General features: G+C 40.0%; 1 protein-coding gene across 2 annotated transcripts in view; it reads right to left on the bottom strand.

Annotated features, from left to right (window-relative positions):
• Positions 1-251: 251 nt before the first annotated feature.
• The window catches only part of IGBP1 (immunoglobulin binding protein 1), a 53,517-nt gene continuing 32,908 nt past the window's right edge, over positions 252-20,860 (bottom strand). For both annotated transcript variants that reach the window (XM_049107550.1, XM_025466092.2), the window contains 4 exons: positions 17,075-17,270; positions 14,971-15,050; positions 14,099-14,211; positions 252-725 (listed from right to left, as the gene is read on the bottom strand). In XM_049107550.1, the coding sequence (XP_048963507.1) occupies positions 580-725; positions 14,099-14,211; positions 14,971-15,050; positions 17,075-17,270 (535 nt within the window). In that variant the 3' untranslated portion in view covers positions 252-579. The remainder of the gene's footprint in view (positions 726-14,098; positions 14,212-14,970; positions 15,051-17,074; positions 17,271-20,860) is intronic.

Raw genomic sequence — 20,860 nt, 5'->3', positions numbered from 1 at the left:
AGTGCTGTGTGGCAGGAAGAGTCCTGGCTTTCGCACCTGTCCCTTATAAAGCAGAGTGTTAGGTCATTCCACAGTGCTAGGGCAGGAAGGAGAAAGCAAGCTCCAGCTCCTCTGGGCAGCTCGGATGTTGGGAAATTTACTGCCCACATCAAAGAGAGATGACAGGGATCTCCCCGTAAGCTTGAGGGGACCCACAGCTGACCCCTCCCCCTCAAAAACAAAGCAGCTGATACCCAAATTTCTGCACAGGGTCATGTAATAGAAGGGACTTTTATTATATTTTTAAGATAATTCATACAGCCATTGATTATACAGAGCCACTTCTCAGTACTTTTTTCTTTCCACTTAAGAAATTGGAATATGCCATGATGAGGAGAAGAATGCCAAAACAAGATTGCTGGCTCATCACCTAGGGTACAAACACACACTTAATTGCTTGACACTTTATTGAACGCAAAGCAAGATTAAGCATCTTTGCCCTCGTTGTACACAGCTGAAGCAGGAGCCCAGGGAAGACTGCACAGCTTTCCTTGGCAGGGAAGATGTGAGCCCCTGTAGTTCCATCTTGTTGTGGGAAGACTAACCCATGTTCTGTCGGTTGCCGTAGCCACGAGGATGGGTGTCCTTCCAGTCATCCCACTCCCGAGCTCTGTGGAGCATTTGCTCATCATCCTCGTCCTCCTTTTGTTCCTGATCTTCCTGTTGCTGCGTACCTCTTTTGAGCTCTGCCACAGTGGAAAAATGAGAAAGCAAGGGTGAGAAATGGAAGGACTGTCAGGGGCCTCAGCTCCATTCTGAACAGAGCTGCAAAAAAGGAGAACAAGGAAGACAGGTAGCTACCTACCCCGGGGGCCGGAAGAGTCATGGAGAGTACTTACATTGTTTAATACCTGATGTGTTAAATAATAGTTAAGAAACGATGCTCTGAGTGATTTTCACAAGAAGGCAAGAACATAAAAGTTGAATTCGCAGAATGAATTCTATTTGGGGAAAGATTTCCCTCTAAAAAGGCCAAATACCACCTCTTGTATGTGCGTGTACACACACACACCAAAAACACCAACTGCCCAACAGAACTTACATCAGGCCAAAAAGGCTCAAGTAAAGAAATATTTAATGATTTGTGGTATGTCAGGAAGGAGGGACTGCAGGTGACTTTTCTCCTCCATCCAGTTCCTTTATTAGTTATTCACTTCTGTGTGTGTGTGTCAAACTGTAAATCACAGGGCAGTTGAACCTACCAGAAAAGAATATCTGCTATTTGACACTGGTTTAGAACAGGGTCTGAAGTCCAAATGGCACTTGTTATGCCATGTACACCCAAAAGAAATTAAAACAACTGCTACATCCCTCTTCTGCATTAATTTTGTATTTCCCTTTGTGAGGTAAAGGAGCCTTTTCCTGGCTACCCTGAATGTGCCCATGAGAAAAAAAATCTCATTACTATGATAAAGAAAAATGAAATGCACAGGATCTGAGCTCTTCCAACAGCTAACCTTTTTTTTAAACATTTATGGTAAAATAAGAGATACTGGAGATCACACAAAAATATATATGTTTTTATGAGGAGGCTAGATGTCTGTAGTCTCCATTTGGGCCAAGAAATAGAGCTTCTGTACCTATACCAAAAGCTTCTCCAAACATTTTCCAAATCAGAACTCCTCCCTTCCCCTCCCAAAAGGCAACCATTATGCCAAATTTTATAGTAGTAACTTCCTGAAGTTTATTGTAGCTTTATGACCCCAAATGCACATCCCTAGATGCCAGAGATGTCCATTTATACCTTTTTTTACTTGATGATTTTTAATAGAGTTGTGAAACCATCACCAATGAAAAATAATTTCCATTACCCCAAAGACACATCCTTGTGCCCACATACTGCTGATTCCCATTCCTTCCATACCCCTAGCCCCTGGCTGCCAGCAAGGTACCTCTGTCTCTCAAAGATGTGCCAGTTCTGGAAATTTCCTATTAATGGCATCAAACAATATATGGTCTTTGGGCCTGACTTCTTTCACTTAGCATAAAGTTTTTATTTTTTTTAAGGATTTTATTTTCATTTATTTTTAAAAAAGATTTTATTGAGAGAGAGAGAGAGAGAGAGAGAGAGTCAGTCAGAGACACAAGCAGGAGGAGAAACAGGCTCCATGCAGGAAGCCAGATGTGGGACTCGATCCCAGGTCTCTGGGATCATGCCCCGGACCAAAGGTGGAGCTAAACTGCTGAGCCACCAGGGCTGCCCAGGATTTTATTTATTCATGAGACACAGAAGGCAGAGGAAGCCCGATGTGGGACGTGATCTCGAAACTCCAGGATCATGCCCTGAGCTGAAGGCAGGCACTCAACCTCTGAGACACTCAGGTGTCCCTAGCATAAAGTTTTTAAGGCTAGTCTTCCTCATTTAAAAATATTTTAGTATCTTCTTAACCTACAGGCTTCAATTCCATCCCTTTCTTCCAAGTTCTCTATTGAAGGAATTAGAACATTTGACATGTAGAGTTTCCCCAAATCTGGATCTTGCTGACTGCATAGTCATGCTGCTGTTTCAATAGGGTCTTCTGTATTTCTGCAGACTGGCAAGTGGATACAAAGGCCTGATCTGACTCAGGGCTGATCCCTCTGGCATGACTCTAGCTGGTGCTGTGCTCCCTCGTCAGGTGTATGAGTAACATCTGTGTCTCAGGTGCTGTTAGCAGCTTTTGATGCTTGATGGCTGGGTTCACGGATTTTCTGGGGGTTTCAAAATGTTGATACTCCTAATTTTAACATTTATTTTTTATTAACTAGAATGCTTTTCTAAAGAGAGGCTTCCCCTCAACCACTCCTATATAGTTACCCAGGGGGAAAAAATACAAGATCAATGCTTGATTCTTTCACTTTATTTACCACTTACTAAGGTAATCAATGGGTTCCTTGTTCTCTGAAACTGAACAATTTTTGTTTTTAAATATGACTTACGGATTTAAATGTATCTGATGAGTTTTAACCAACCACAAGGTTTTCTAAAAAAATATGTAAATAAGCTTTTACATTTTAGAATAGTTTTAAATTTATAGAAAAAATTGAACAGTATAAATTTCCCTTCTATCTGTACCCAGTTTCACCTATTGTGAGCATCTTCTACTTTTTCCTTGAGATTTTACCTAACGTCCTTTTTGGCTCCAGGATCCCATCCAGAATGCCACATTATATCTGGTGCCCTGTCTCTTTATCTCTTTAGTCTCCTCTTGGCTGTGACAATTTCTCAGATATTCCTTGTTTTTGAGGACCTGGGCAGTTTGGGTGAGTACTGATCAGGTATTTTTATAGAATATCCCTCAATTTAGGGTTGCCTGATATTCTCTCAAAATTAGACCAGGGTTATGGGTTTTGGAAGAGTTATCACAAAGGCTGAAGGGCTTTGCCTTTCTCTTTTTTTTTTTTTTTTTTTTTGCCTTTCTCATCCAATCAAGGCAACATACCGTCAACATCACTTCTCAATGCTGATGTTAACCTAGATCATCCGACTAAGAGAGTGTTTTTAAGGTTCCCAATGGTGATGTTACTCCCCCTGCCCCCTTCCACTTCCATACTGTTGTCTTTAGAAGTCACTGAACAGCCCACACTTCAAGGGTGAGGAGTTATGCTCCAAGTCCTTGAGTCAAGAGTATATTCACAAATTATTGAGAAATTTTTCTGTAGGGGAGCTTTGTCTCTCCTCGTCCATGTATTTATTTGATCATTTATCTCTTTCACTATAGACCCATGGATGTTTGATTTTTTTGTATTGTAATCCAATACTGTTATTTTCCTTTTGAAATTCTTCCAGTTTTGGCAAGAATTCTTTTAGCTGGCCTGTGTCTCATTAACATACTTAAATTGTGGGGTTTTTTTTAAAGGTTTAATTTATTGATTCATGAGACACACACAGACACAGGCAGAGAGAAGCAGGCTCCCTGCGGGGAGCTCGATGAGGGACTTGATCCCAGGGTCCCGGGATTACTCCCTGAGCAGAAGGCAGACGCTCAACCACTGAGCCACCCAGGCATCCTTTATAAGATTATTTATTTATTGAGTGCTTCTTTATTTCTAGTACAAAAGATGCTTTAGGCTCATCTTGTATACTCTCTGCCCCAGCCTAAAAGCAGCCATTTCCCTAAGTGGCCTTTTTTTTTTTCTTTTTTTTGGGGGGGGGAATGATATTAGAAACCCAGATGTAGCCTCTGGCTGTGCTCATTGCTATTGCCTATTACCCTTTTTAAAGCCACAATGTCTCTGGCCAGTGGAGACATTTTCAAATTAGCTTCTGAGTCCTATTGATATGACCCTAGTTAGCTTTGAAAACGTCTTCCCTGTCTCCGTAACAAGATGTTCCTAGTTCATCTTGTCCATTTCCTGCCCCAGACTTGGAATTAGCTATTTCTTTAAGGCATCCTGGTTTCTTTTAATGGGAATGGTCTTTCAAGACCACAAGCTGTGCGTTTACTTTTCAATAAAATTTCTCAAAATAAATAAATGAATGAATGAATAAATAAAATTTCTCATGAGTTCCTATTCAGCACTACAGGTTTATTTCTAACTTAAACGTTTTTGAAATTACATCTGTATTTTTCCACACTAAAAGTCTTACTTCTCAAAGACAGAGGATAGGATTAGAATAATTACGTATATTATCTCACATTACACACAGCCTTGGAATAACACTAACAATTCCACCAATATAATGACTGAGATCAGGTTTTTTTCCTTACATACGCTTTCCCCAATTTGCCATTTTCAAAAATAGTTGTACTGTATCTCCAGTATCTGAGCACCAAGGCATATAAACATTACATACTCTGCTCTCTCCCTTTTTATCCCACTTAGTTTTAGTTCTACAAGTGACTATAGTGCTCGCCACCAGTTGATGTCCTTCTCATCATTTTGGTTGTCTGAAGCTCATTCTCTAGCAAATTCCTTAGGAGGGGATCGTGGGAACAATATTTCCTGAGCTCCTGTATGTTGATAAATGTCTGTACCCTTTATACTTAACAGCTCGTTTTACCGGATATAATATTCTTGGCTCACATTCCTCCCCCTGAGTATCTTAAATATGTTACTCTCCATTTTATTCTGGCACAAAGCATTAATGTTACAAAAGTTGGAGGGTGATGTAGAATTTTCTTTCCTTTATAAATCATCTACTGTTTTTGCCGAAATGTCAAAGTATTTTTCCCTCTTCTTTAAAGTCTAGTAATTTTATTACAATGTGTCTTGTGGTTGGTCTCAGGTACACGGTGTGCTTTATCAAAGTAAATTTCTTTTTTAATTCCAGGAAAGTTTCCTTAACACTAGCTTTTAGCATTTATTCTTTTTCCTTGCTTTGGTTTTCTTCTGCAGATAATCCTGTTATCTGTAAATCAGATATTCTTAGCTATCTTTTAGTACTTGACACTTTTTCTCGAGTTGTGTTTTTTATTTAAAAGTTTCCTTTAAAAAAATTTTTTTAAAGTGTGATACCAGGGTCCGAGGATCGAGTACTGCATTGGGCTCCCTACAGGGAGCCTGCTTCTCTCTCCCTCAGCCTATGTCTTTGCCTCCCTCTCTGTGTCTCTCATGAATAAATAAACAAAATCTTTTTAAAAATTTAAAAAAGAAACAATAAAAGTTTCCTTTTTTACCTTAGCAAGGCTTTTTGTTTTGTTCAATTCTTGTTTTCTTCTGGTTTAGTTTTTACTTCTGAAATAATTCTCATTTCTCACAAGTTGTCACCACATTTCTGTTTTATGAATCCTGCTTTATATTGTTTGTCCATGTCTTAAACAGTTTTCTTAATGCCTTCCAACTAATTTTGAACTATATATTTTTTAGCAATGAACATATTAACTTCATCAAAATTTTTTTATTTTTATTTTTTTTAACTTCATCAAATTTTTAAAAACAGTATATATATTTTAGATTTATTGGTTTTTGAGTGTAACTTTCTGGAAAGTTTTTGATTCTCCCCTTTCCCCCCTTTATAATAATTTTGTGTGGGATGTAACCTTGATAATTTTACATTAAATTTTTTCACAGCTTGAGATATATTTCACATACCATAAAATCCACCCATTTAAAGTGTACAGTTCAGTGGTTTAGTATATTCAGAGATGTGCAACCATCACTGCCATCTGTTGTTCATTCTTATGCACAGTAGGTTTTCCTGAACTTTTAGAAAGTATGGTTCAGGGTGGCTCTTCAAACGTCAAAGAGGCTCCCCTTTCTGCTGCTTTTATGTCTGTTAAAGAAATACTATGACTTGCTTCATTGGAGTTCTTGGCTCTGGTCCTCTCTCCCACTTTTATTTGAATCTTCTCTTTCCTTCTTCTTTATGGTCCCTGTTCTACTCAATTTCAATTCCATTCTCAGCATATTCTCCTCAGTGTGGGACCCTGTCCTGGAAGCAAGATCTGGTGGGTCCTTTTTAAGAGTTCTTTAAAGATTAGACTTCTCCATCTCTTTCAGACTCTGACCACAGGGTTCCCTGAACTCAGTTTTTGTTGGAGGGCAAAACCCCTCCCATTTCAACTGCTGTCCTTAAATTGGTACTGCCACACTTTTAAGGGAATACCTGTTTGCTGTTTTGGAATTCTGCTGTTTGTCAGTTCTCTCAGATGGTCTGTCAACACTTTCTGCTTTCTCCTACACAGATGCCAATCACTTGTTGATCTTGTGGTTATGAGTTACTTGCTCTTATTTGTTTTTATTTTGAAGTTCAGGGGGATATGCGGTCACCTAGTTTGTTGAAAAATGTTGCCCAGATTTTTTTCTTTTGTGTTATTACTGAAACATACATGTAAACGTATACATAAACGTGGCACAGCTCAATGAATTTCCACATCTGAACACATCCATGTAATCAGCACTCAAATCAGATGCAAAACACTAATTCCACAGAAGTCCCCTTCAAGTCCAATTTCATTCATGATCCCCCACTAAAGGTGAACACTATACTGGTCTTTTTTTAAAAAAATTATTTATTTATTCATGAAAGACACAGAGTGAGAGGCAGAGGGGGAAGCAGGCCCCATGCAGGGAGCCTGATGTAGGACTCGATCCTCAGACTCAGGGATCACGCCCTGAGCCAAAGGCAGATGCTCAACCGCTGAGCCACCCAGGCGTCCCACTATACCAGCATATACAAGTTTCACCTGTTTGGGCACTTCCTATGAATGGAATCGTATAGTGCATGTTCTGTTGTATCTGGCTTTTCTCACTCATAATTAGGTTTGCAAAATTCTATCTTTGCCACTGATAGCTCAAGAACTAGAGGTAGTTCAACCTTACTGCTAAATAGTATTTTATTCTGTGAACACACCAAAACTACTTTATCTATTTTATCCTATATAGGCATCTGAGTAGCGTCCAGCTTGGGTTATTACAGATAATGCTGCTTTGGACATTCTTGTATAAGCCTTCTGTGGACAAATGGTCTCATTACTCTTAGGTATAAACCTAGGAATGAAACTACCAGGTCAGGAGGGTACACATATGTGCAACTTTTGTGCATCACCACCACCACCATCCCAGGATTCTCTACATCTTTATTGCTTCCTTTATTCAGTTTACTTTGGGTTTATTTTGTTTCCCCCAACTTCTTAAAATAGAATCTTAGGTAATTAATTTTACCTTTCTCTTCTTCCTAATAGAAGTATTGAATATTATACATGTAAGTATTGGAAATTATACATTTCCCTGTCAGCACGGCTTTAGTTGTATGCCACAAATTTTAATATATTTTGTCATTCAGTTAAAAATATTTTCTCTTTTTGACCCATGAGTTACTTACAAGCATGTTGTTTAATTTAAAAATATTTGAAGACTTCCTAGGTATGTTGTTGATTGCTAATTTAATTCCACTGTGGCCAGAAAACATATTTAGCATGATTTCAATCTTGCAAACTTATTGAGACTTATTTGATGGCTCAGAATATCATCTCTCTTGGTGAATGTGCCATGTGCATTTGAAAAAAGGTATAATTTCCGGTTGTTGGATACATTGTTCTATAAGTGTAAAAGAGGTTAAGGTGGCTGCTAGCTAGTATTGTCCAGATAATCCATACCCTTACTGATTTTCTGTCTAGTAATGCTTTCTTAGTGAAAGAGAAGTATCAAACTTTCCAACCGTGCTTGTAGATTTGTCTGTTTCTTCATTTAAGTCTGTCAGTTTTTAATTCATGTAACTTAAAGCTTGTTATTAGATACAGACATGTTTATCACTGCTAAGTCTTCCAGATAAACTGCTCCTTTTGTTGGTATGAAATGCCCTTGTTTATATCCAGTAACACCTTCTGTCTTGAAGTCTACTTTATCTGATGTTACTATAGCTACTACAGCTTTCTTATGCTTACTGTCAGCATGGTATATCCTTTTTCATCTTTTTACTTTCAACCAATTCTGTGCTTTTATATTTAAAATGCATCTCTTGTAGACAGCATACAGCTGAGTCTGAAATCAATCTCTGATTTCTAATTTGAAGGTTTATTCCTCTTACATTTAGGATAATTACCGTTATGATTGGAATGGGATCTACCATTTTGCTATTGGTTTTCTGTTCACTTTATCTGTTTTATTTATTTATTTTTTGCCTCATCATTCCTGGTTGCTTTCTTCTTATTTTCACTATTGACTATAAAGCTTTGTCTCTTTGCATTAGTTTTAAAAATAGACTATTTTTTCAAATGGTTTTAGGTTCACAGTAAAACTGAATGGAAATTACGCAGTGCTGCCATACACTCCCTGCCCCCACAGATGCACAGCTTCCCCCACTATCAACATCTTGTACCAGAGTAGTACATTTCTTACAATCAACAAACTGACACATCAGTATTGTCCAAAGTCCAGTTTACAACAGGGTTCTTGGTATTGTACATTCTATGGGTTTGGAAAAATGTACATAATGACATGTATCCACTATTATGCTCTCATACAGAAGAGTTTCATTGCCCTAAAAATCCTCCATTCTCCACCTATTTGCCCCTTCTCCAACCTCTGGCAATCACTGATCTGTTTATGGTCTCTCCAGTTTTGTGGTTTCCAGAAAGTCCTATAGTTGTAATCATGGAGCATGTACCGTTCCCGGACCAGGTTCTTTCACTTAGTAATATGTATTTAAGGCTTTCCTGTGTCTTTTTGTGGCTTGACAGCCCCCCCTTTTTAATAAAAGCAATGAAGGGAATCCCTGGGTGGCACAGCGGTTTGGCGCCTGCCTTTGGCCCAGGGCGCGATCCTGGAGACCCAGGATCGAGTCCCACGTCGGGCTCCCGGTGCATGGAGCCTGCTTCTCCCTCTGCCTGTGTCTCTGCCTCATTCTCTCTCTCTCTCTGTGACTATCACAAATAAATAAAAATTAAAAAAAATATTTTCAAAAAAAAAAATAAAAGCAATGAATACTATACTATGGTCTGGATGTACCATGGTTTATCCATTCAACCTACTGAGGACATCTTGGTTGCTTCCAAGTTTTGGCAATTATGAATAAAGCTACCATAACCACTTGTGTGCAGGTTTTTGTACACTCAGTTCTCAGCTTATTTGGGTAAATGTCAAGGAGCAGGACTGATGGATCTTATGGTAAGAGTATGTTTAGCTTTGTAAGAAACTGTCTTCCAGAGTGGCTGTACCACCTGGCATCCCGATCAGCAGGGAGTGTGAGTCCCTGCTGCTCCATATATGTGCCAGCATCTGGTATTGTCGGTGTTGGATTCCGGCTGTTCTTATATGACATATGATGTTGGGCTTCTTTTCCATATGCTTATTTGCCCTCTATATATCTTCTTTGGTGAGGTGTCCATTCAGGTCTTCTGCCTATCTTTCAATTGAGGGGTACTTGTTTCCTTAAGTTGAGTTTTAAGAATTCTCTGTATGTTTTGGGTAAGAGTCATTTATCAGATGTGTTCTTTGCAAATATTTTCTGCTAGCCTGTGGCTTGTCTTCTCATTCTCTTGATACATTTTTAAAAGATTTTATTTATTTATATAATTTTATTTGGAGAGGGAGAGTGAGTTGGGGGGAGGGAGGAAAAGGAGAGAGGGGAGAGTGGGGGAGGGGGAGGGAGGGAGGGAGGGGGAGAGAGAGAGAGAGAGAGAGAGCAAGAGAGCGAGAGCACATCCCAAGCAGACTTCATGATGAGTGTGAGCCCAATGCAGGCCTTGATCTAATGACCTGGAAATCATGACCTGAGCTGAAATCAAGAGTTGGATGCTCAACCGAGCCACCCAGGTGCCCCTTGATGCATTATTTTTTAAGTGGTTGCTCTAGGTAATACAATATTCCCTCCTAACTTTCCAGTCTACTTAGAATTAATTTTGAACCATGTGGGAGGCAGCCTCAAAGATGGACCCCAACTATCTCAGCCTCCTGGTATTCATGCTTTTACAGAGTCCCCTCCCACACCACATGACCAACAGAATATGGCAGAAGTCATGGTATGTCATTTCCAATGTTAGGTTCTAAAAGATAACCAAGGCTTCTATGCTGATCATTCTCACTCCAATCATTCACTTGGGTGAAAGGAAGCTCCTAGCTGTGTGCAGTCCCATGAAGAGACCCACAAGGAGAGGCCTCCTGTCAATAGCCACATGAATGAGCCAATGAGCTGGAAGCAGATCCTCCAGCTTTCAGAAGACTGCTGCCCCTACTCAGAATCACCCAGTTAAGTTGATCCTGGATTCCTTGCTCTCAGAAAATATGTGAGACAATAAATATTTATTATTTTAAGTTGCTAAATTTTGGAGTAATTTGTTACAAAGCAATAGATATTATGCACTACTTTATATAAAACAAAATAATCTCACAAAAATGGTTCCATCTAGTCTGTCTTTTTTGCTATAGCTATCATGTATTACATCTACATATGTTATAATCTCCACTGGACGATATTATAATTTTTACCTTAAGAAGCCTTATGTAGTTTTGAAAAGGTGGGAGGGAGATAGTCTTTTGTATTTACCCATGTAATCACCATTTCTGCTGCTCCTCATTTCTGGATTATCCAGGTTTCCATCTGGCATTGTTCCCTTCGGCCTAAAGAACTTCCTTCAGAATTCTCATAATGCCAGTTTCAGGGTGAAGACTTCCTTCCGCTTTATCTAAAATGTCCTCATTATGACTTTGTTTTTATGGGTATTTCCACTGGGTATAAAATTCTGGGGTGACAGGTCTTCCCCACCCCCAACACTTATTTAGGTGTTCATTCCACTGTCTCTGGCTCCCACTGTTTCTAATGGTAAGTCAGAACAACTCATACCATTGTTTTTCTAAATGTAATGTGTACTTTATTCCTAGATGCTTTTAAGATTTTCTCTTTTCCTTTGGTTTTCAACAGTCTATGATGTGCCTATATGTGGTTTTCTTTCTATTTAACTTGCTTGGGGCTTGATTAGATTTCTGAAGCTGTATATTTGTGTTTCACTGATTTAGGGAACATTTCAGCCATAGTTTCTTCAATTTTTTTTTTCTGGCCCCTTCTCTCTCCCCTTTTCTACTAGTATTTTAATTGTACATACATACGATAGACCTTTTTACCTTGTTCCACAGGTCACAGAGGCTCTGTTTACTTTTTTTCCAATTGTTTTTGTTTCTCAGGCTAATTTGTACTCCTCTATCTTCGAGTTAAATGATACCTTCTTCTGTCACTGCCAATTTGCAGTTAACCTCATCCAATGGTTTCCAAACTTGAGATATTGTATTTTTCAGTTACAGAATTTTTTGTGTATAGTTCCTACTTTGCTATTTTTTCCTTTTTCTTCTTTTGTGCATGAAAATAGAATCTTTATTTTTAGTTATTACCCACCAATAAGAGAAAGTGAGGTTCACAGTTTTAATTCTTGACTCAAAGTGAATGAGGAGGCAAATTTACATCCAACAGATACAACTAATGGGCCAACTTTTTCAAGTTCAGACTATCTTGAAAGCCTGCAACATACCAGATATTGCTGTATTCTCTAGTGACAGAATGCCAGCAATGGCTGACACTACTACATAGAACTTGTGAAGTGTTTTTAATAGGAGGTATTGTCTAACTGTTGCTAAAAATTAAGAGGTTTATAAACATGTTACATGTCCAGAAACAAGGTACTTGAAAGTCTACCCACAATGATTTAAGAATGTGTATGTTGTAATCTCAGAAAGGGTCAATAGTTCATATGGACTAAAATAATACTTGCCTCTGGGTAGCAGGTATGTTTATAAATGTAAAATTATATTAGACATTACCTGCTGAGATTTCTTATTTTTTCATTCATATCAAGCATATTTTCCCCTCTGCTCTTGAGCATGCAAATAAGTTGCTTTAAAGTCCTTCTTTGTGAATTTCAACATATGTGTCATCTGGGACTGGTCTCCATTGACTGCTTTTCCTCTTGAGTATAAGTCACATTTTCCTATTTTTCTTTCCCCCATATATAGAGTAGTTAGGATGAAATCCTAGACTTTGTGCATGTTATGTTGCAGACATTCTGAATTGTTTCATTCCTCTATAGAGTACTGATGTTTATTTTTTTAAGGTTTGTTTGTTTATTCATGAGAAACACAGAGAGAGGCAGAGACATAGGCAGAGGGAGAAGCAGGATCCCTATAGGGAGCCCAATGCTGGACTTGATCCCAACACCTTGGGATCAGGGCCTGAGCCAAAGTCAGATGCTCAACCACTGAGCCACCCAGGCATCCCTGAGTTTTCATTTTAGCAGGTAATTCATTTGTCTAGAACCAAAATTCCAAATTCTCTTTCCTCTGCATTGGGCAGCAGCTGAATCCTCCATTCGGCTATTTTAGCCCTATCTAGGACACTTCGAGTCTATCTCAGGCATACATAGCTTAGGTGTCAGCCTGAGATTTAGGAAAGGTGTATATAGAGAATGAAGGCTCCTCCTCTGTGGTTTTTTCTTTTATGGGACACCGTCTCATTTTTCAGTTGCCAAAGTCACCCCGAACTCATTTCTCAATCAGTAACAGTGTACATTTCTATCCAAGTGTCACCTACCCCCACATCACCACAATTGCAGACTGCCAATGGGGGAGAAGCTGTAAGAAATAGGAAGCCCTTTCAAATGACCACTCCTCTCTGTGCTACAGTGGAAATAGCTCTGGAATTGGGAATTTTAAGACCTTAATTCAACTCCTAGCATGGCCACTTTCTAGCTATGTAGACTTTGTGTAAGTCAGTTCTCAGACACCATTTCCTCATCCTAATATGAGGATAAGAATGTTTGCTTCATAGGGTTGTTAAGAGGATCAAATGAAATAATACACAAGATAAGGAAACAGAGGCTCAGGGGGGACTAGATGATGTCTTACCTATTAATTGGTTACCTCAGGTCTGTCCATGCTTTTTTTTAACATACCATATTGCTTCCATCTTTATAATGGCCACCCTCTCCACCTTTCCCTTCCAAAGATGCCTCCAAGTATGTACCATGATCTAATTACCAAGTTGGGCACCAGGAATACAGTTAAATCAAAGTCCGTGCCCTTGAGAAATTCCAATCATTCCCTTCTTCTAAGTGTTGACTACCCTCCAGTCTGTGTCTGCTCTTGGTCATTCTCTAGTTCGTTTGTTCATTCATTCATTCATGAGTGACACAGAGAGAGGCAGAGACCTAGACAGAGGGAGAAACAGGTTCCTTACAGGGAGCCTGATGAGGGTGGGACTCAATCCCCGAACTGGGATCATGCCCTGAGCCAAAGGCAGATGCTCAACCACTAAGCGACCCAGGTGTTCCTCTCTAGTTCCTTTGGATAGCTGTTTTATTATCTTCAGTTTGTAATTGTTATCAGTAGGAGGGACTGGCCTGATACAACCTACTCTGCCATTACCAGAAGTGGAACTGCTGTCCATGGATTTTTGCTTTTGCTATCTAGCTGCTGAGTCTGTTTTTAATGCCACGACATCTGAAAGGATTCCAAAATCATGAAGCTGCTGCATCCCCATCCTCCCAGAATCATCTGCTATTTATCTTAAAAATAAATGAAAAAAAAAAAACACTGCCTAGAATCTTTGTCCAGATTTCTGCTCCTAAGGGGCAAGAATACTTGGTCTGAATTTAATTTCTAGGGAGTAAGGAACCAATAGTATAATTACTTTCCTTCTACCCCTTCATACCTGGTGTTGTCTTGGCTACGCCCTGATCTGGTAATACTCCATATTTCTGATGCTGATCGTACCAGTCATTCACCGTCATAGATGCCAGACTTGGATAACCTGCTCCAAATACTCTGCAAGAATCACATTACATTTAGAAAACTAAACATTAATAGCACTATTAAAAAGCCTCTTTTCTTTATTTTTTAAAATTTTTTTTAGTCTCTTTTATTTAGTGACAAAACCTGTGTCTGTTTCATCCTTGTTCCCTTGTCCAGCTATCTTCTGAGTTTTGTAAACTCCTGTGAGGATATGTAAAAAGAGGCATCCAGGAAGGTACATTAAAGTCAAGAGCTTTCATGAGAAAATAAATAGCTCAGGATCATTGCCCAGAAAGCAATCCCAGAGGCCAATGTCCCACACAAAGCAGTGATGACAATGTGGAAGGGGTATTTATAGTTGGTGGGTCTAAAAGGTACAGAGGAAGGAGCCTTTCCTGCCACCCAACAGAAAAGCATCTCAAGAGCTCAGAATTAAATCCTAAACAGGCAAATCTGTCCTTTTGAGAATTGTAGCTGAAGGCAATAATGAGAAACAACTGATGTATGTAATTCTCCATTAGATTTCCTTCCTCTTTATGATTTATTTTTGTTGGTTTTCTTTTGAGCCTATTTTTCGGCTTGAGTTTGTGAGGGAAATGTCTGATGAAGACATATAAAAAAAAGACAAATGTATAAAGTATTAGAAAAAATACCCTTTTGATGAAAGAAAAACCACCACAGGTGAGGGTATGGCCTTTTTACAATGCCCATTCTGTCTGTTACTCATGCACTGTAACTGAGCCATAAAAGCAGGGGACCTACAAAGGCAACCCACTTTTTAGTACTACCTACTTGGCTTGGGCCACATTCCGAGTGAGAACGAAGGGTTTCATTGGAGGCCGGTCCTGATGAGAGGAGTAAGAAGTTGATTCCTGGAAAGGAAATTAAGTTATCAGAAGTGCATTTGCCATTTTGACTACCCCACTCTGCAGGCTCTTAAGTCTTCAGGTGCTTGACAAGCCCTGGATACAAACTTTGCCCACTCCTTATTTATCATTCTCTCAGAGACAGCAATTGAATACTATTGGTGGAGGCTGCTCATCTCTCCTAAGGAGGTCTGAGTATACTGCTGAAAAGGGAGGAGAAAGCTCTCCCAGAAATCATCTCATGAAAGGTAAAATGATCGCTCGGTTTTAAAACATTTCTCTCCAAAGAAGGAGATTCCAAAGGCTTTTTCCACGGTCCAGCTAAATCCCTTGAGCTGAATTTGAAGTCCCTTTCCTGAACCGCCAGGCCTTCAGTGCTAAAGCTGAATTATTAAGACCCTTCTAAAACCCCTTCTGATGTAACTATGCAATTGATTGTCATGAACCCCTAGGTTTTTAGAAGAGGGTATTCCTAAATGCAAGAGGGAAAGAATGGGGTAAGTAGTGTTCATATCACGGCATACGGAAATGTGTGAAGGAACCTTGGCTATCCAGGGGCATACAGAAACAAAGTATGGTCAAAGTAAAGGTGCTTACTTGGTTCTAGGTTCATCACTTTCCAGAGCCAATCCCAAAACCAAATAAGAGAGCATTAAACAACAACAACAACAACAACAACAACAACAACAACAAACAGGACAGGAGAAGACCCAGAAGAGTCCAGCCTCAAAACGCCTGAAAGCCATTCATCCAGATATGCTCTAGGGGCCTTATGGCCTTAGAATTGTTTGTTCTTTGATCCTCATTAACATGAGGAACAAAGTTGATATTACCAAAAGGCCTGAGTTCCTGGGCTTAATTAGTATGGATCAAATTAGGAAGAGGTTTGTCTGGGGTACCTGGGTGGCTCAGTCAGTGAAGCATCTGCTTTTGGCTCAGGTCATGAGCCTGAGGTCCCAGGATCGAGCCCTGAATTGGGTTCCCTGTTCTGCGGGGAGTCTACTTCTCCTCTGCCCCTCTCCCTGCTCGTGTTTGCATGTGCGCTCTCAAATAAATAAGTAAAATGAAAAGAAAAAGGAGCAGAAAAGCTTCTCTGAGGTCTTAAATAAATGCCTGTGGTGAGCTGATAAATTCAACTCAATCCATGTTTGAATCTTGCACCAAAAAATAAGTGGCAGCAGAGCCTAAACTTCTGAAGCAGCAGCTCCAAAACAGGATGATGATTTTCAAAGACAACCAAAGCTGCGTCTCACCAGATTTTATTATCAGTATATCTAACATTTTGTGCATGGGAAAGTACTTCTGTATCTCATACTTGGAGGATCTAAGAATGTGAGAGTGCATCATTGTGTAAGATTAAATTCTGATTCCTCCCCCAACCTAAATACTCAATCTTTCCTTTTATCTTCTTTCTACTGTTTTCTCACTCTCCTCCAGTGTTACTCTTCTTCTCCATTCCTATCCCATTCCTCTTCTCCTTTATCAAAGTCAAGGACAAATTTTAAAGGCTCACGTTCCTGTGCATTCCTTCAACAATTATTACTTCCCACAGCCAAAACCAATTTTTTAAAGGTTTGATTTATTTGACAGGGAGAGTGAGAGAGACCACGAGCCGGTGGGGAGAGGCAGAGGTAGAAGCAGGCACCCCACTGAACAGGGAGTCTGCCACAAGGCTTGGTCCCAGGACCCTGGGATCATGACCTGAGCCGAAGGCAGGCTCTTAACCGACTGAGCCACCCAGGCACCCCCAGCCAAAACCAATTTTTACTTCTAAGAAGTCTCCTTCCCTGTGGCATGTCACGAAATTATACATGGCTAGAAGTGTGTTACAGGTGAGAAAGCACTGGGGAGCACTACTGTAAGCTAGAGAGAAGGCTACCCTGATGAACCTTCAGCCTTCCTCCACTAATCTTAACAAGAACAATGATTTTATGGAGACTTAAAAGGATTTTATTTTGATTACTCTCCTGTAGGACATTCAAATCTCTGATAGTAGCTTTTTGAGCTATTTAAGCAGTGACCAGGCTTACCTCTTTTGAGGAGTCTTTTTCTCTCAGGATCTTTATCTCCTGGTCAATGCTCTCAATCTCTTCTAAGCTGATACCAATCCACCTTCGAAGGTGAAGAAGGTAATATTCACGAACACGCTCATCATCTGCTTGACCACTTTCCACAGCAGATTTCAGTGCAGACAACCTATGCTCCACCTCCTTCTTCTGCTTGTATCTGTTCCACAGAAAAGCATTACCCATGAACTTAAAAATAAAGAGGTATTCCTTCAAAGAAGGCCACATTAAGAGTTTACCTTTGCAAGTGACCAGGCAGTAAGTAAGCCGGTGTCCACTTTGGCAAAAATACCCCAGAATTCACCACCAAGGCTGCAAGTCCTCAAGATTGCCAAGACAAGGTAGGGATCAGTAGGGGCTGAGAAATAAATTCTAAAGCCAGAAAAATACAGAAGTAACCTGATCTGAGCAACCCCTCTCTCCTCATCTTTAGAGATGGAAGTCCCTCAGTAATTTTATTACATTAATCCTTACTAAGTTGGATACTTAGTATCACACAATGTCCATTTGGGACCTGCCACTTCAAAGAGTCACATATTCTTAGGGGTTGTTTACCTGCCACTGACACAGGAATTCCTTGGGAAATAGCCTAAAAAAATTGGTCATTTCTTCTTCAGGGCAAAATAATCTTAGCTCTTCTGGGTCATCCTTCTACTAAGGGCATCATATTGTTTGAACCAAGGAAACACTCTCTTTTATTTTTCTCAAGTACAAGGTGCTATACTCAGTGCTTTTTGTCTATACAATCACATTTTAAAAGTAAACTTTACACCCAATATGGGACTTAAACGCATAACCCTGCGATCAAGAGACAGAGGCTCTACTGACTGAGCTGCCCCTTGAAGACTCAAAGCCATCCTGCCTGCCTTTTTCAGGATGTATTCTAATACGTCATCTATCATTCATTTGCCAAGTATTTACTGAGTACCTATTGTGTGGCAGGCACTATTCTCAGTGCTGGACACACAGCAGTGGATACAAGAAAGTCCTTGCTCTCCTGAAGCTCTCGTTCTAGTGGAAGCAGACAAAAGAACAGAGATGATGAGTTGGGTGGTGGTAAGTGCCATGAAGAAGCAAAAAGCAAAGTAAAGTGGACAGAATGATGGTACAAAAGTAGAAGTGCTATTATATACAAGGTGATCAGGAGGAGGTGACATTGGAGCAAAGACTTCAATAAGGAAACAAGCCATGCTAATATTTGCAAGAGGTTCTATGAGGTAACAAATATGATGATCCTGGAGTGGAAGAAAGCTTGGTTTGAAGTGTTTGAGAAATAGAAAGTAGGCCAGTGTGGCTGGCATAGAGTGAAGAAGAATGATAGTGAAATGAAGTGAGAGAGCCAGGGCTACAACTTGTAGAACCCTGTAGGCAGTAAGACCCCAAATATCAAATGCCATGATATTTTGAGACAGGAAAGCCACTGGAGGCTTTTGAATAGAATACATGACATGAATAGAGTGACATGAAAACTTTTTTTATATGGGCCACTCTGGCTGTTGTGTGGAATGCAGACTATGGGAGGAGGAGGGGAGAGGCAAGGATGGAAGCACGGAAATCAACTGATATAGTGCTACAAACTAGATGAGACAGTGACTTGAAATATGGAGGTGGGGAGATCTGCATGTATTTAAAATATAAAAGATTTACTGGGTGTAAGGGCTTGAGAGGGGAGAGGGAGAGGGCAAAGGCGAGAGAAGTCAAGGAAAAGTTCCATGATTTCCAAGAAAAGTCTTTTGATATATCTATGACTGGAACCCCACTCTAGATCTCCAGAATCAGATGCTCCTCTGCAGGTGTTCACCCAAATCTAGAGTTCTTAACCTGAGGTGTATGGATACAGTTTAGGGGGAGATGGGTCATGAATTCCCTGGAATTTTATGCAGAATTTTACTTTTTTTTTTTTTTTGGCCTGGAAGAGGTTTGTAGTTTTCATCAGATTATCAACAAGGTCCATGACCCATGTAAAGTCAAGAACCACTGCTCTGGAGACATTCTTTTATTATGTAGACTTTTTAGGTTCTTTTGCTCCTTTTACCCAACAAGTGGAGTAATTTATATAATGTTTCAAATAACTGTCACACAGCATCATCATCAGTAGCCTCTGAGCAAAATACCACAAAGGTAAACTACTAGTTCATGAATGCTATTACAGATATTACTTGAGAACGTTTAATTCTGGTCCCACTCCTACCCCCACCCTCTTTCTTGGATGTACCTACAACAGGAAAAAACCTACCAGAGCCTTAGAATGTATATAATCCAGAGTAAATTCTGGGTCAGTCTACTGATCCTCTGAATAAGGTTCGTGTGCTTCCTTTCCCATTCTCTGCAAGCTCACGGTCTAACTGCACTCAAAGGCTTCTTCATTTCCTTCCTTCTGTGACTTCTCTCCTGTCATCTTTGAAACTTTAGCTCCTCCACTCCTGCTTTTTTTTAGGGCAGTGTTTTTTAAACCTTTTCGTCCTAGCAAAAGAACCCTTGCTTCTTATGAGAGCTTATTTGGAAATCCAGTAAGTAGCAGATAAAAATCCACTTTAGTTAATCAGAGGACGGTTCCTAACATACCCTCTACTCATGCCCAGGCACTGTGTGGTGGATTCTTAGAGCTCCAAGAAACAGATTGAAAACCACTGTCCTAGACCTTTTATCACGGTTCTAGATTTCCCATGGTGAGCCATTACATGGAAATACTGCCTACCGCCTTAGAATGCCTGTCACCCTTCTGACTCTGGACAACTCTCCCCATTCCCTTTTGCTGTTCTCAGGCTGCTGTAGAGAGCTAACAAATTATAGATTTGTGTCACATGAATCAACAACAAATTCAGATGATCGAACTCTGCCTGAGTGGTCACCCTTGCTCAGCTACCCTCTTGTTCATCATTTGTGGACTCCATGCCACCATCAGTCACCAGATAGCCAGCCAATGTAGAATTCAATTTCCCTCTTGACCTTAAAATCTCTGTACTTTCATCTTTCCTCACCTTTAAGGAGCTAACGTTGTTTTTACCAGGGTGATGTCTTTACCATTCCACTTTTGCTATCAATCCTGTTCCCTACCCAGATTTTCCCAGGCCTCAGTCTAACAATCATCCTGTCATCAGCAATTTTTTTTTCACTCTACTGGTGCCCTTCCCTCTCCTAGAGAACATCTTCCCTCAATCTATGTTCTCTCCTTTCAAATGACCACTCTTCTCTTTTCTGTGCTATAGTGGAGCGAACTGGGAACTTGAAGACCTGAGTTTAAATCCTAGCCTGGACACTTAGGAGGTGTGTTATCTATGGACAAGTAAATTCTCTTATCCCATTTCCTTAGCTCTAAAATGGAGGTAACAAGATCTGCTTCCTGGGGTTAAGAGGATCAAATGCAACAATACACACGAAAGTACTTCATTAGCAGCGAGAGAATACAGATGCCGAGAGAATACAGATGCCGTTAGGGGACAGGAAAAAGAAGGCCAGCAGGGGCTAGATGATGCCCCATCTATTAAGTGGAGGAAATTGGATTGGCCACTCCAGGTCCATCTGACTCCAAAGTTCAGGCTTTATGTGTAACACCATACTGCTTCCATTTTTCTGATGACCACTCTATCCGCTCTCCCAAGATATTTCAAGTACCTACTTATTGGGTTGGGCCCCAAAGATACAATGATACAATTAGGATACTAAAGATGCAGTGAGTGGAAGTCTCTGACCTTTAGGAGTTTCAAATCTAGAGAATGATAGTTACACTGTGATAAGTAACAGAAACGA

This window comes from Canis lupus, chromosome X, assembly GCF_003254725.2.
Source record: "Canis lupus dingo isolate Sandy chromosome X, ASM325472v2, whole genome shotgun sequence".
Classification (NCBI taxonomy): domain Eukaryota; kingdom Metazoa; phylum Chordata; class Mammalia; order Carnivora; family Canidae; genus Canis; species Canis lupus.
This window is presented reverse-complemented; position numbering and strand designations above follow the sequence as displayed.